We start from the raw sequence: 15367 nt of genomic DNA, 5'->3' as shown, positions 1-15367 counted from the left end.
TAAAATCGTTTATCAGGATTTTCCATCTGAGCCGTTAAACCAGCATAAATCTCCTGTAAATCCCAGATGAAAATTATTCATGCTGGAAATAATCCCATCGATTTATTTGAGATTTTCTGGATGAGATCTGGGTGTTGATGGAGGAAACACCAAACCGTCTTCTTCTGTGGTTTTCCTCCTTCCTGGAGCTCCTTAAGTCTCAAACCCAACAGATAAAACTGAAATTAAGATTATTTAATTTCAACTAAAATTAAATTTAATAATTTTATTTAACTTCAACTGGGTCAAAGTTCTGCAAACAAATCAGATTTTATTATTAAATGAAAATCATTCAGTTTTTTTTTATTTAATATTTTCTCAGCTAAAAACAGATTTTATATCAACTCTCATCTGAAAATTCTTCCTGTTTTCAGTTTTAATCCAACAGATTTAGTTCACTCAGGTCTAATCCAGACTAAGTCCTGGTTACCATGGCAACAGGAGGAAACCAGACTAGTACAGAAATCTGGGATGTAACTGTGGTGAAGCTGATTTTATGTTCAATCAGCTTGCCATACAGACATGCAGCAGGGGGCCGCGGGACCCTGCAGACCACAGAGGATTTAACTAGGCCACTCAGATGGTCAGTCTAGAAGTCAGAATGTGAAGGAGTCAAATTAAAATAATTAGGTGACAATTTAAGTTAATAAAGATGATTAATATCATAATTTGGATAAATATGAACTACTAGAAAATTTTTGTAATAAAACTGAAGTTTCTGTAAACTTGAGCTGCAGATTCTAGAAAAACTCAACAGATTCTATTAAAACAAGAAAGCAAAGAGCTGCATGTGGAAAAGTAAGTACACCCTGTGACCCAGCAGCAGTCTCTCTGCAGGGCCAAACATTCCTTTGACTAGGCCATTCCAGCCGTTCTGCTGTAGATTCAGACCCGGCTGGACGCCCCCAGCATCACCCCTCCACCACCATGTTGAAGATTTTTCTGTGAATTATAATTATTTTTTTTTTTGCTCTAACAGTTTTCAGAAAGTCGTTGAGACATGAAACTGTCTCGTCGCCGTGACGCCGACGCTTCACGGGGCCAGAGCGGCTTCAGGATTCAGATTTCTGTCTCGGTTCTGGTTTCCGGTCCGGTCTGCTCGCCCAGGCTGACGGCCACCCGGCAGCCGGACGGCGCCGAGTCGCTCTGGAAGGTGGTGAAGGTGGGCGGCGCCCTCTGCTGGCTGCCGCCGCTCCTCCGGCCGAAACGCAGCGACTTCTGGAGCAGCGGCCGCAGCGAGTGCGCGGAGGCGGCGCGGGGCGGCGGCGGCGCGGCGCGGCGGTTAGCGTGCTGGATGGTCAGGCGGCAGCGCAGCACCTGCAGGAACACCTGGCGGAAGTGACGAGATGACAGGTTGTAGAGGAACGGGTTGAGCACGGAGCTGAGGTAGAAGAAGGCGTCGGCCACCAGGTGGAGCCACGCATAGATCCAGAAATACGACAGAGACCAGGAAGACTTCGGGACGGCCGCCGTCATCAGGCGCCGCAGCTGGTTAGGAAACCAGCAGAGCGTCAGAGAGCCGACGATCAGACCTGCAGGGGGAGGCAACACGTCAACATGGCAACCAGGCAACATGGCAACATGACAACATGACAACCAGGCAACATGACAACCAGGCAACATGACAACATGACAACCAGGCAACATGGCAACATGACAACCAGGCAACATGACAACCAGGCAACATGACAACCAGGCAACCAGGCAACATGACAACCAGGCAACATGGCAACATGACAACATGACAACCAGGCAACATGACAACATGACAACCAGGCAACATGACAACATGACAACCAGGCAACATGGCAACCAGGCAACATGACAAAATGACAACCAGGCAACATGACAACATGACAACCAGGCAACATGACAACCAGGCAACATGACAACCAGGCAACATGACAACCAGGCAACATGACAACATGACAACCAGGCAACATGACAACATGACAACCAGGCAACATGACAACCAGGCAACATGACAACATGACATCCAGGCAACATGGCAACATGACAACATGACAACCAGGCAACATGGCAACATGACAACCAGGCAACATGACAACCAGGCAACATGACAACCAGGCAACATGACAACCAGGCAACATGGCAACATGACAACATGACAACCAGGCAACATGACAACATGACAACCAGGCAACATGACAACATGACAACCAGGCAACATGGCAACCAGGCAACATGACAAAATGACAACCAGGCAACATGACAACCAGGCAACATGACAACCAGGCAACATGACAACCAGGCAACATGACAACATGACAACCAGGCAACATGACAACATGACAACCAGGCAACATGACAACCAGGCAACATGACAACCAGGCAACATGACAACATGACATCCAGGCAACATGACAACATGACAACCAGGCAACATGACAACATGACAACCAGGCAACATGGCAACATGACAACCAGGCAACATGACAACCAGGCAACATGGCAACATGACAACCAGGCAACATGACAACCAGGCAACATGGCAACATGACAACCAGGCAACATGACAACCAGGCAACATGGCAACATGACAACCAGGCAACATGACAACCAGGCAACATGGCAACATGACAACCAGGCAACATGACAACCAGGCAACATGACAACATGACAACCAGGCAACATGACAACATGACCACCAGGCAACATGACAACATGACAACCAGGCAACATGACAACATGACAACCAGGCAACATGGCAACATGACAACCAGGCAACATGACAACATGACAACCAGGCAACATGGCAACATGACAACCAGGCAACATGACAACATGACAACCAGGCAACATGACAACATGACAACCAGGCAACATGACAACCAGGCAACATGACAACATGACATCCAGGCAACATGACAACATGACAACCAGGCAACATGACAACCAGGCAACATGACAACATGACATCCAGGCAACATGACAACATGACAACCAGGCAACATGACAACATGACAACCAGGCAACATGACAACATGACAACCAGGCAACATGACAACATGACAACCAGGCAACATGGCAACATGACAACCAGGCAACATGACAACATGACAACCAGGCAACATGACAACATGACAACCAGGCAACATGGCAACATGACAACCAGGCAACATGGCAACATGACAACATGACAACCAGGCAACATGACAACCAGGCAACATGACAACATGACATCCAGGCAACATGACAACATGACAACCAGGCAACATGACAACCAGGCAACATGACAACATGACATCCAGGCAACATGACAACATGACAACCAGGCAACATGACAACATGACAACCAGGCAACATGGCAACATGACAACCAGGCAACATGACAACCAGGCAACATGGCAACATGACAACCAGGCAACATGACAACCAGGCAACATGGCAACATGACAACCAGGCAACATGACAACCAGGCAACATGGCAACATGACAACCAGGCAACATGACAACCAGGCAACATGGCAACATGACAACCAGGCAACATGACAACCAGGCAACATGACAACCAGGCAACATGACAACATGACAACCAGGCAACATGACAACATGACAACCAGGCAACATGACAACATGACAACCAGGCAACATGGCAACATGACAACCAGGCAACATGACAACCAGGCAACATGGCAACATGACAACATGACAACCAGGCAACATGACAACCAGGCAACATGGCAACATGACAACCAGGCAACATGACAACCAGGCAACATGGCGACATGACAACATGACAACCAGGCAACATGACAACCAGGCAACATGACAACCAGGCAACATGACAACATGACAACCAGGCAACATGACAACATGACAACCAGGCAACATGGCAACATGACAACCAGGCAACATGACAACCAGGCAACATGACAACATGACATCCAGGCAACATGACAACATGACAACCAGGCAACATGACAACATGACAACCAGGCAACATGACAACATGACAACCAGGCAACATGACAACATGACAACCAGGCAACATGGCAACATGACAACCAGGCAACATGACAACATGACAACCAGGCAACATGACAACATGACAACCAGGCAACATGGCAACATGACAACCAGGCAACATGGCAACATGACAACATGACAACCAGGCAACATGACAACCAGGCAACATGACAACATGACATCCAGGCAACATGACAACATGACAACCAGGCAACATGACAACCAGGCAACATGACAACATGACATCCAGGCAACATGACAACATGACAACCAGGCAACATGACAACATGACAACCAGGCAACATGGCAACATGACAACCAGGCAACATGACAACCAGGCAACATGGCAACATGACAACCAGGCAACATGACAACCAGGCAACATGGCAACATGACAACCAGGCAACATGACAACCAGGCAACATGGCAACATGACAACCAGGCAACATGACAACCAGGCAACATGGCAACATGACAACCAGGCAACATGACAACCAGGCAACATGACAACCAGGCAACATGACAACATGACAACCAGGCAACATGACAACATGACAACCAGGCAACATGACAACATGACAACCAGGCAACATGGCAACATGACAACCAGGCAACATGACAACCAGGCAACATGGCAACATGACAACATGACAACCAGGCAACATGACAACCAGGCAACATGGCAACATGACAACCAGGCAACATGACAACCAGGCAACATGGCGACATGACAACATGACAACCAGGCAACATGACAACCAGGCAACATGACAACCAGGCAACATGACAACATGACAACCAGGCAACATGACAACATGACAACCAGGCAACATGGCAACATGACAACCAGGCAACATGACAACCAGGCAACATGGCAACATGACAACATGACAACCAGGCAACATGACAACCAGGCAACATGACAACCAGGCAACATGGCAACCAGGCAACATGACAACCAGGCAACATGGCAACCAGGCAACATGACAACCAGGCAACATGACAACATGACAACCAGGCAACATGACAACCAGGCAACATGACAACCAGGCAACATGACAACATGACAACCAGGCGACATGACAACCAGGCAACATGACAACATGACAACCAGGCAACATGACAACCAGGCAACATGACAACCAGGCAACATGACAACCAGGCAACATGACAACATGACAACCAGGCAACATGACAACCAGGCAACATGGCAACATGACAACCAGGCAACATAACAACACGGCAACCAAGCAACATAACATGGCAACAAGACATGACAACCAGGCAACATGACAACCAGGCAACATGACAACATGACAACCAGGCAACATGACAACATGACAACCAGGCAACATGGCAACATGACAACCAGGCAACATGACAACCAGGCAACATGGCAACATGACAACATGACAACCAGGCAACATGACAACCAGGCAACATGGCAACATGACAACCAGGCAACATGACAACCAGGCAACATGGCGACATGACAACATGACAACCAGGCAACATGACAACCAGGCAACATGACAACCAGGCAACATGACAACATGACAACCAGGCAACATGACAACATGACAACCAGGCAACATGGCAACATGACAACCAGGCAACATGACAACCAGGCAACATGGCAACATGACAACATGACAACCAGGCAACATGACAACCAGGCAACATGACAACCAGGCAACATGGCAACCAGGCAACATGACAACCAGGCAACATGGCAACCAGGCAACATGACAACCAGGCAACATGACAACATGACAACCAGGCAACATGACAACCAGGCAACATGACAACCAGGCAACATGACAACATGACAACCAGGCGACATGACAACCAGGCAACATGACAACATGACAACCAGGCAACATGACAACCAGGCAACATGGCAACATGACAACCAGGCAACATAACAACACGGCAACCAAGCAACATAACATGGCAACAAGACATGACAACCAGGCAACATGACAACCAGGCAACATGACAACATGACAACCAGGCGACATGACAACCAGGCAACATGACAACCAGGCAACATGGCAACATGACAACCAGGCAACATGACAACCAGGCAACATGGCAACATGACAACCAGGCAACATGACAACCAGGCAACATGGCAACATGACAACCAGGCAACATGACAACCAGGCAACATGGCAACATGACAACCAGGCAACATGACAACCAGGCAACATGACAACCAGGCAACATGACAACATGACAACCAGGCAACATGACAACATGACAACCAGGCAACATGACAACATGACAACCAGGCAACATGACAACATGACAACCAGGCAACATGGCAACATGACAACCAGGCAACATGACAACATGACAACCAGGCAACATGGCAACATGACAACCAGGCAACATGACAACCAGGCAACATGACAACCAGGCAACATGGCAACATGACAACATGACAACCAGGCAACATGGCAACATGACAACCTGGCAACATGACAACCAGGCAACATGACAACCAGGCAACATGGCGACATGACAACATGACAACCAGGCAACATGACAACCAGGCAACATGACAACCAGGCAACATGACAACATGACAACCAGGCAACATGGCAACATGACAACCAGGCAACATGACAACCAGGCAACATGGCAACATGACAACATGACAACCAGGCAACATGACAACCAGGCAACATGACAACCAGGCAACATGGCAACCAGGCAACATGACAACCAGGCAACATGGCAACCAGGCAACATGACAACCAGGCAACATGACAACATGACAACCAGGCAACATGACAACCAGGCAACATGACAACCAGGCAACATGACAACATGACAACCAGGCGACATGACAACCAGGCAACATGACAACATGACAACCAGGCAACATAACAACACGGCAACCAAGCAACATAACATGGCAACAAGACATGACAACCAGGCAACATGACAACCAGGCAACATGACAACATGACAACCAGGCAACATGACAACATGACAACCAGGCAACATGGCAACATGACAACCAGGCAACATGACAACCAGGCAACATGGCAACATGACAACATGACAACCAGGCAACATGACAACCAGGCAACATGGCAACATGACAACCAGGCAACATGACAACCAGGCAACATGGCGACATGACAACATGACAACCAGGCAACATGACAACCAGGCAACATGACAACATGACAACCAGGCAACATGACAACATGACAACCAGGCAACATGGCAACATGACAACCAGGCAACATGACAACCAGGCAACATGGCAACATGACAACATGACAACCAGGCAACATGACAACCAGGCAACATGACAACCAGGCAACATGGCAACCAGGCAACATGACAACCAGGCAACATGGCAACCAGGCAACATGACAACCAGGCAACATGACAACATGACAACCAGGCAACATGACAACCAGGCAACATGACAACCAGGCAACATGACAACATGACAACCAGGCGACATGACAACCAGGCAACATGACAACATGACAACCAGGCAACATGACAACCAGGCAACATGACAACCAGGCAACATGACAACATGACAACCAGGCAACATGACAACCAGGCAACATGGCAACATGACAACCAGGCAACATAACAACACGGCAACCAAGCAACATAACATGGCAACAAGACATGACAACCAGGCAACATGACAACCAGGCAACATGACAACATGACAACCAGGCGACATGACAACCAGGCAACATGACAACCAGGCAACATGGCAACATGACAACCAGGCAACATGACAACCAGGCAACATGGCAACATGACAACCAGGCAACATGACAACCAGGCAACATGGCAACATGACAACCAGGCAACATGACAACCAGGCAACATGGCAACATGACAACCAGGCAACATGACAACCAGGCAACATGACAACCAGGCAACATGACAACATGACAACCAGGCAACATGACAACATGACAACCAGGCAACATGACAACATGACAACCAGGCAACATGACAACATGACAACCAGGCAACATGGCAACATGACAACCAGGCAACATGACAACCAGGCAACATGGCAACATGACAACCAGGCAACATGACAACCAGGCAACATGACAACCAGGCAACATGGCAACATGACAACATGACAACCAGGCAACATGGCAACATGACAACCTGGCAACATGACAACCAGGCAACATGACAACCAGGCAACATGGCGACATGACAACATGACAACCAGGCAACATGACAACCAGGCAACATGACAACCAGGCAACATGACAACATGACAACCAGGCAACATGGCAACATGACAACCAGGCAACATGACAACCAGGCAACATGGCAACATGACAACATGACAACCAGGCAACATGACAACCAGGCAACATGACAACCAGGCAACATGGCAACCAGGCAACATGACAACCAGGCAACATGGCAACCAGGCAACATGACAACCAGGCAACATGACAACATGACAACCAGGCAACATGACAACCAGGCAACATGACAACCAGGCAACATGACAACATGACAACCAGGCGACATGACAACCAGGCAACATGACAACATGACAACCAGGCAACATGACAACCAGGCAACATGACAACCAGGCAACATGACAACATGACAACCAGGCAACATGACAACCAGGCAACATGGCAACATGACAACCAGGCAACATAACAACACGGCAACCAAGCAACATAACATGGCAACAAGACATGGCAACCAGGCAACATGGCAACACGTCAACATGGCAACACGTCAACACAGCAACCAGGCAACATGGCAACAAAACACAGGAAAAGCAAATAAAAACAAACTGAACCGCCAATAAACCTGGTAAATAACCCAGAAATATAAAGTAACAAGGAGCAAATTTGAACAGAATTAAAGGTAAAACATTTGTTCAAATAAAGAATAAACAGCTCCAACAAATAAATATTATTAATAATATTGGTAACACTTTATTTGACGGGGTGTGAAAAAGACTGACATGACACCGTGATAAACATGACATAAATTTGTTATAAAAGTATTTCTGTTTAAACTTTACCTTTAATAACATAAAGCTACATAATTTTAAAGTGCAATCAGTAATACTTTTATAACAAATTTATGTCAGTAATGATTTCCTGGTTAATGTCAAGTTGTCATAACAAAGACATTTTGAATGTCAACTTTGTATTAAAAGTGTCATAATTTACCGAATGACACTTTATGACAACAGTCATAAATATTCATGAAGGCTTATTCACACCCCGTCAAATAAAGTGTCACCATAATATTCTTATTATATTATATTATATTATGGCTCCAACAGCAAGTAATCAGATTAGTTACCATGATGACATACACTGTGATGTCATCAGGTGAACCGTCCAATCACTGATCAGATAAATCATCACTTTCTCCAGGTGAACGCAACAAAACATTTTTTCCTACAAAATTTCCAATTTTTCAGACTCAGAAATTTAATTCTTTTCTCTTGAAAATTTTGGAGATTAATTTTAAAATTTGTGAGTTTTTTCTTACAAATGTTTGACTTTTTAAACTCAGATTTTTTTTCTGAGATTAATGTCAAAATTTCAGGCTTTTTGTAGCAAATTTTTAAGATTAATCTTTAGTTTTGGCTGAAATTTGATCAGGATTCATTTCTTCATTTATTTGGATGCCATAAATGTCAATAACAAAAAAACGGCTCATTTCCTCCATGAGAAACGCATAATATCAGTCTTCATCAATATTTATGTGAGCATCAATATTCTAGTGTTGGTTATTGGAGTTGCTCTGGCGACCAGCAGCATCAGCAGCAAGGCGGTTTGATGAGCGACCCGGCGGCTCGGAGAATCCGCCAACAGAACTTCGTCTGCAACAGGAAGCAGAAGCTGGCGCTAGACGCTGGATTAGCATCGCTGGAGGCTTCCAATAAACGGAGGCAACAGTAATAAAGTCTGAATCAGAGACTGATGGATGCAGATTTTTGTTCGCAGTAAACATAACGCATCTGGTGCTGCGGCGCCGGATCAGCGCTTCTGGAAGGAGATGAGAAAATGCAAAGCAGCTGATTTTCTACAAAACATGCAAAGAACTGCTGACAGGAAACAGAAAAATGATCTCCACCATTATTTGAGGAGCTAATTTTTTACTTAATGCTTTTGAATTCCTCCAGAAAAATGAATTTAGGGGAAGATATGTGCATTAAATGTTTTTAAAGTTAATAAAAACACTAACATTAGCTCCACAATTATTAGAGGAGATGAGCTTCAGAATTCATCCAGAAAAACTCATTTAGGAGAAGCTACCTGCGCTAAATGTTAGCAAAAACACTTAAATTAGCTGCACCATTATTTAAGGTGTTAATTTTTAGCTTGACACTTTTGAATTTGCCCAGAAAAATTAAAGTGGGGGAAGGTACGTAAACTAAATGTTTTCAAAGTTAACAGAAACACAAAAATTAGCTCTGCTATTACTGGAGAGCTAAGTTTTAGCTTAGCATTGTAGAATTTATCCAGAAACATTTGTGTAGGGGAAGCTAACCATGCTAAGCATTTCCAAATATGGAAAGAATCCTGAAGCGTTAAGCTAAAGATTAGCTTTTTTATTTGTGAAGTAGCAGACGTTAGCCCACCACTGTTGGCATCATTTTCCAAAATGTCCCTTCATGACATTCTTGCTCTTTGCGAGTGTTTACAAATGAATGTAATTTATGTAACTGTAAATCTGAGGGGATTAATGTAATTGAAGGAATAATGATGATTATTTGTAACTCCAGGATGCTTCAGATTTCTAGATGCTGTCAGTTCAGTGACCCAGGTTTCATGTTCTCTTCATCTGGTCGGTATTTGCTCCATGTTTTCATTGTTCCTGTGAGCTCAGTGAAACCAGACGGCTGTATGACGCTTCGTTTCCTGTTTTCCTTTCAGCGTCGGCTCACATCTCGTCTCGGCGCTGATCTGGCTGCTGCCCAGCCGACCGACACAAAGCTCCGCTCACAGGAGTCCCTCCGCTCGTCCACTTCGCTGCTCACAGCCTCTTTATCCTGCAGATTCTCTTATTAATATTTGATCTGACTTGGCAAACCCTTGGAAGTCTCTGAACACCTGACTGCCTCTGAAAAATATTCTATCTTTGTCGGATCTTTTGTCTTCCTGTTTAATCCTCAAAGATTCGTGGCTTAGTTTAAAACTTTGTCATGTTGCTTTTGGACTCATTCTGACGTAAACCCAGAACAACTGGAGCCGTTTAGGCGAAACTCAATTAACAACGGCCACTGATGAGCGATGAGACCAATGACTGGATTTCTGATCAGCGACATCCAATCATCAACACTGATCAGGCAGATGAAGTGACAACTGGCAATTCAAAGACAACAAAGATGCCTCTTAGTCTATTTAGACACCTGATGGAGTTTCTTGAGGGTTACTTTCTAGATTATCTAGAAAATGTTGAGCGCTGTTGGAACTAGATGAGCGCAGCCTCAGTTTGAAGGCTCTAGTTCCCTAAAATGGGCCCCATCAGTGCAGGAGCGTCACGTTGTCCTCCAAACACGACGAAACTGCAAGACGTGCATCAACCCATGGAAACAAACACTGGACTCTTAGGATTCAATCCTGTTCAGTCTGTCTGCCTAGTCAAAGTCCTGTCCGGTTTGTGTGAATGCTAATCGACCTCTGGTCCTCCAAACCTCGATCTGGATTCAGTTGAAGTGAACTCTGGTTCAGTTTGAATGTGAACGCCAAGTGGAACGGAGACCGCTCCAACAGCAGGAAGTGGACTACAGCACACGGCATTCTGGGTAAACACAACCAAAGCTAACGTGCTAACCTAGCACTAGCAGCAGAAATGGCTCCTGGTCTTTAGCCTAAAGAGAAATCCTCCAACCGCTAAAATCTGACGCCTCCATCTTGTTTCCATCTGGTGAAGAAGGAAGTTGCTCTCAGTGTCTTCAGAGGTTTTTGTGTTGTTTCCTTCAGTGGTTCTTGGTGCAGCGCCCCCACAGGCCAGGAGGGGAACAGGTTGGTTTGACTCAGAACCACAGCAGCGGGAGGTGGAGCAGATGTTCTGGTTCCAGTAGAACCGGGTCGACTGGACCATCAGGAGTCAACCACTGGTACCAGCTGGACTTTGGGTTCCTGTTCCTGTGTGTAGGACTTTATTCTCATCAGACACAGCTGAGGTTGGAGTCTGATGTAGCCAGGAGAGATGGAGTATGGATTTCTCCAGAGGTCAGAGGCCAGCAGGTTTCAGACCTTTAGGTCACATTTTGAGGTCAGGATTTGGTTTGGTGGCTTTGCACAGCAGATGGAGCCATCAGAGACCCTGACACCCATGTGACACTAGTAACATTTCTCTCTTTCGTCGTTTCTCCTTACAGCAGAAAGTAAACTTCCCACTTCTGAAGTCAAATGGTTGGGAAACCATAAACCTTGATGATTCAACAGGCACTGTTGATGATCTGAATCTGAAATCAGTAACTCACCCAGGAAAATTATCGTTTGCTTCCGAGCCGCCTTCGTGGTTTCGCTCTCGTGCTTTCCGGGCCTTTCTGTCCCGTTGATGCCGTCGTCCAAAGATCCCAGCGGCTTCTTCAACACCAGGATCATCGCCCGGCACATGAAGGCGACGGAAATCAGCACGATTATGTAGAGGACAAACGCCCCGAAGATGCTAGCTCTGTACATCACCCAGTGCTCCTTCAGATTGGTACAGAAACTCAGTTCCTGTCGGTGCGGTATGTGTCCCTGCGTTCCCGTGGCGATCAACAACGGCAAGGCAATGAGAACGGACACAACCCAGGCAAAGGTGATCAGAACCGAGGTCCGTTTGCCGCTCAGTGCCTTGTAGCGGAACGGGTGGCAGATGGCAACGTAGCGCTCGAAACTGAGTGTGGCCACGTTGAGGATGGTGGCGTAGCTGCACGCCTCAAACAGAAAGTTGTAGATCTTACAGGACGTGTTGCCGGACGCGGCTCCGAAGGGGAACCAGATGGCGCTGTAGAGCTCCACCGGCATGCCGATGAGGAGCACCAGCAGGTCGGAGCTGGCCAGGCTCACCATGTGGTCCGTCACGTTCTTCTGCAGGTAGCCGTTTCGCCTCAGCACCTGCGTCACCCTGATGGTCACTGAATTACCCACAATGCCTGCAACCAGCATGAGCGTGTAGAGGACGGTCATGAAGATCTTGACGGAAAAGGTGGGCTCCAGTTTGCTCCAGTCTATTCCCCCATCGGTGTTGTTGCTCTCGCTCATGATAGCTGAGTGGTGAGGTAAGATTTGTTCCAGGTATTGATTAGCTTATCAGCTCTTGGGTCACAGTCCCTCTGGACGGAACCAATGGGTCAAAACCACTGAAACCGAAGACGGGTTCCCGCAAAAATAATCCCAACTCACCAAGAAGTTTATCAGTCAGTTTTAAACTCAGATCCCAATAAGATCCTTGGTTTAAATAAATGAAGACTTTGCTGGACTTTCTGTTTAGTTCTCCAAACTGAACTGTGGTTCTGGTTCTGGCCTGAAGTCCGGTCCGTCTCTGTCTGGGTAAATGAGTTTGACGTCCTGAATTCCTCTTAAAGCCGTGTGTTCATTGTGCCTGGTTCCGGCTCGGTGTGAGGCCAGCGTTAGCTCCGTTTAGCTCTCAGCGTTTCCTCCTCCCTCCAGGGCCGGGCGGTTAAACATTAAACACGTCCAGGCTTATCAGCATTAATGCGCCTCTGTTTACATCAGCGCTGAATCTCAGCTTTTATCAGACATCCCAAATCAGAGGAAACACCTGCTGCAAGATTCACACTACCTCAAACTTTTAATAAGTAACTTTTAACACATTTAAACCTTATTTATTAACACTTTGCAGCATTTCACTTCATACTGGAATTAAATCTGCTGCTTTACACAAAAGATGATCATGTTGAATAAATAACACTTATAAAACACAGAGAAATAATCTGATTAAGGTTGGAAGTCAGATACAGAAATAATGTCCCACCATCAGAACTCTGGTCCAGTTCAATCTGGAAAACATGCTGTAGCTGCATGCTAGCTGTCAATCAATCAATCAGTCAGTTTTATTTATAAAGAACCCTTCATACTAACAGCAGCTCAAAATGCTGTACAGATCAACATAATCAAACCATTACCAACCCCACATAGAAAAACACAACTGTATGGAAAACGCAGACGGAGCAGAAATGATTCGGTTAAACTCGGGTCTGGATCGGCTCTTAAACAGAAACATTTTCTGCGGCCCTCAGATCTTCTGGCAGACTGAGACCCAAACTGGGCCGCGATACTGGGAAGAAGCCTCACCATCAGTGAGTTCTGACTCTTGGACCTGTTTCAGTCTGGTACCAGAGAACCTGAGGGCTTCATAAGCAGCTCTACAAGATGGTGCAAGACCATGGAAGATTCAAGTTTTTCTGAAGTAGAAACTCAGAAGTATTAATTTCATAATAATACTAAATATTTAGTTTGAATCTGTGACATTTACATACTAGCAAACTATTTAGCATGCTAACTAAATATTTAACATTAAAGTTTGAAAGTGTGACAGTTGCATGCCAGCTAACTACTTAGCTTGCTAAGACTTACTATGTTAGCTAGACGGTCAACTGAGTGATTTTATGTATTTTGTTGTTTGTCCAATTTTTAGGTTCACAAACTTTTAGCTTTAGCTCCATCTTTGACATGATGGGATCTGTGGTGTGAACTGATACATGTTTCAACTGAAAAAAACTGAATTAGCTTGTTAAAATATGTTTTGCTAGCGATCCTAAATGAATAAAATATAGTAATGTCTGACTAAAACTCTTATTTCTGACAACCAGTGTGTACATTTAACTTAGATGTTTATTTAGCACTGATAAAAATGTAAAAGTGTTAGTAAGAGCTTACAGGAAGACCAAGGGGTAAGCTAATGTTAGCTCCTGTTATGGTAGCATTCATAAAGCTACCAGGACGTCTTCCTAATGTTGATTTACAAGCCTTGGTCTGTTTGAAATATTATTTATTCTTTACTTCAGTCAAGTTAAAATAAAGTTTGGTTTTAAAGTTTAATAAACATGAAACATGCTTAGCTTAAAGTTCAGCCTGTAGTCCTATTCAGTGAATTATAATATCACTAAATGTGGATTCATTCCAGTAAGTCCATCACTAATATTTATTTTACACAGACTGATGTTTTTACGCCTTATATAAGTTAGCTATGATGATTTTCTGCTTACAGTTAATAAGAATACTAATATTTGAACACTAATACTCAGAAGTTTGAGTCATAAAATCAGTTTTCCATAATACTGAGACTGAAACAAACTGGCTCTAAGCTGACCAAGCCTCCATCCTGG

At 45.3% G+C, this 15367-nt stretch overlaps 1 protein-coding gene across 1 annotated transcript; it reads right to left on the bottom strand.

The window, feature by feature from the left end:
- Window positions 1-308: 308 nt before the first annotated feature.
- gpr39 (G protein-coupled receptor 39) lies at window positions 309-13724 on the bottom strand. The gene is made up of 2 exons (XM_015003132.2): window positions 12512-13724; window positions 309-1571 (listed from the first exon to the last, which is right to left on the bottom strand). The coding sequence occupies exons 1-2, from the start codon at window positions 13278-13280 to the stop codon at window positions 1099-1101; spliced, it is 1242 nt and encodes a 413-aa protein (XP_014858618.1). The 5' UTR covers window positions 13281-13724; the 3' UTR covers window positions 309-1098.
- Between the last annotated feature and the right edge of the window lie 1643 nt (window positions 13725-15367).

The sequence above is a fragment of the Poecilia mexicana genome, unplaced genomic scaffold (genome assembly GCF_051168715.1).
Source record: "Poecilia mexicana isolate PSO_F unplaced genomic scaffold, ASM5116871v1 scaffold_2, whole genome shotgun sequence".
Taxonomy (NCBI): domain Eukaryota; kingdom Metazoa; phylum Chordata; class Actinopteri; order Cyprinodontiformes; family Poeciliidae; genus Poecilia; species Poecilia mexicana.
This window is presented reverse-complemented; position numbering and strand designations above follow the sequence as displayed.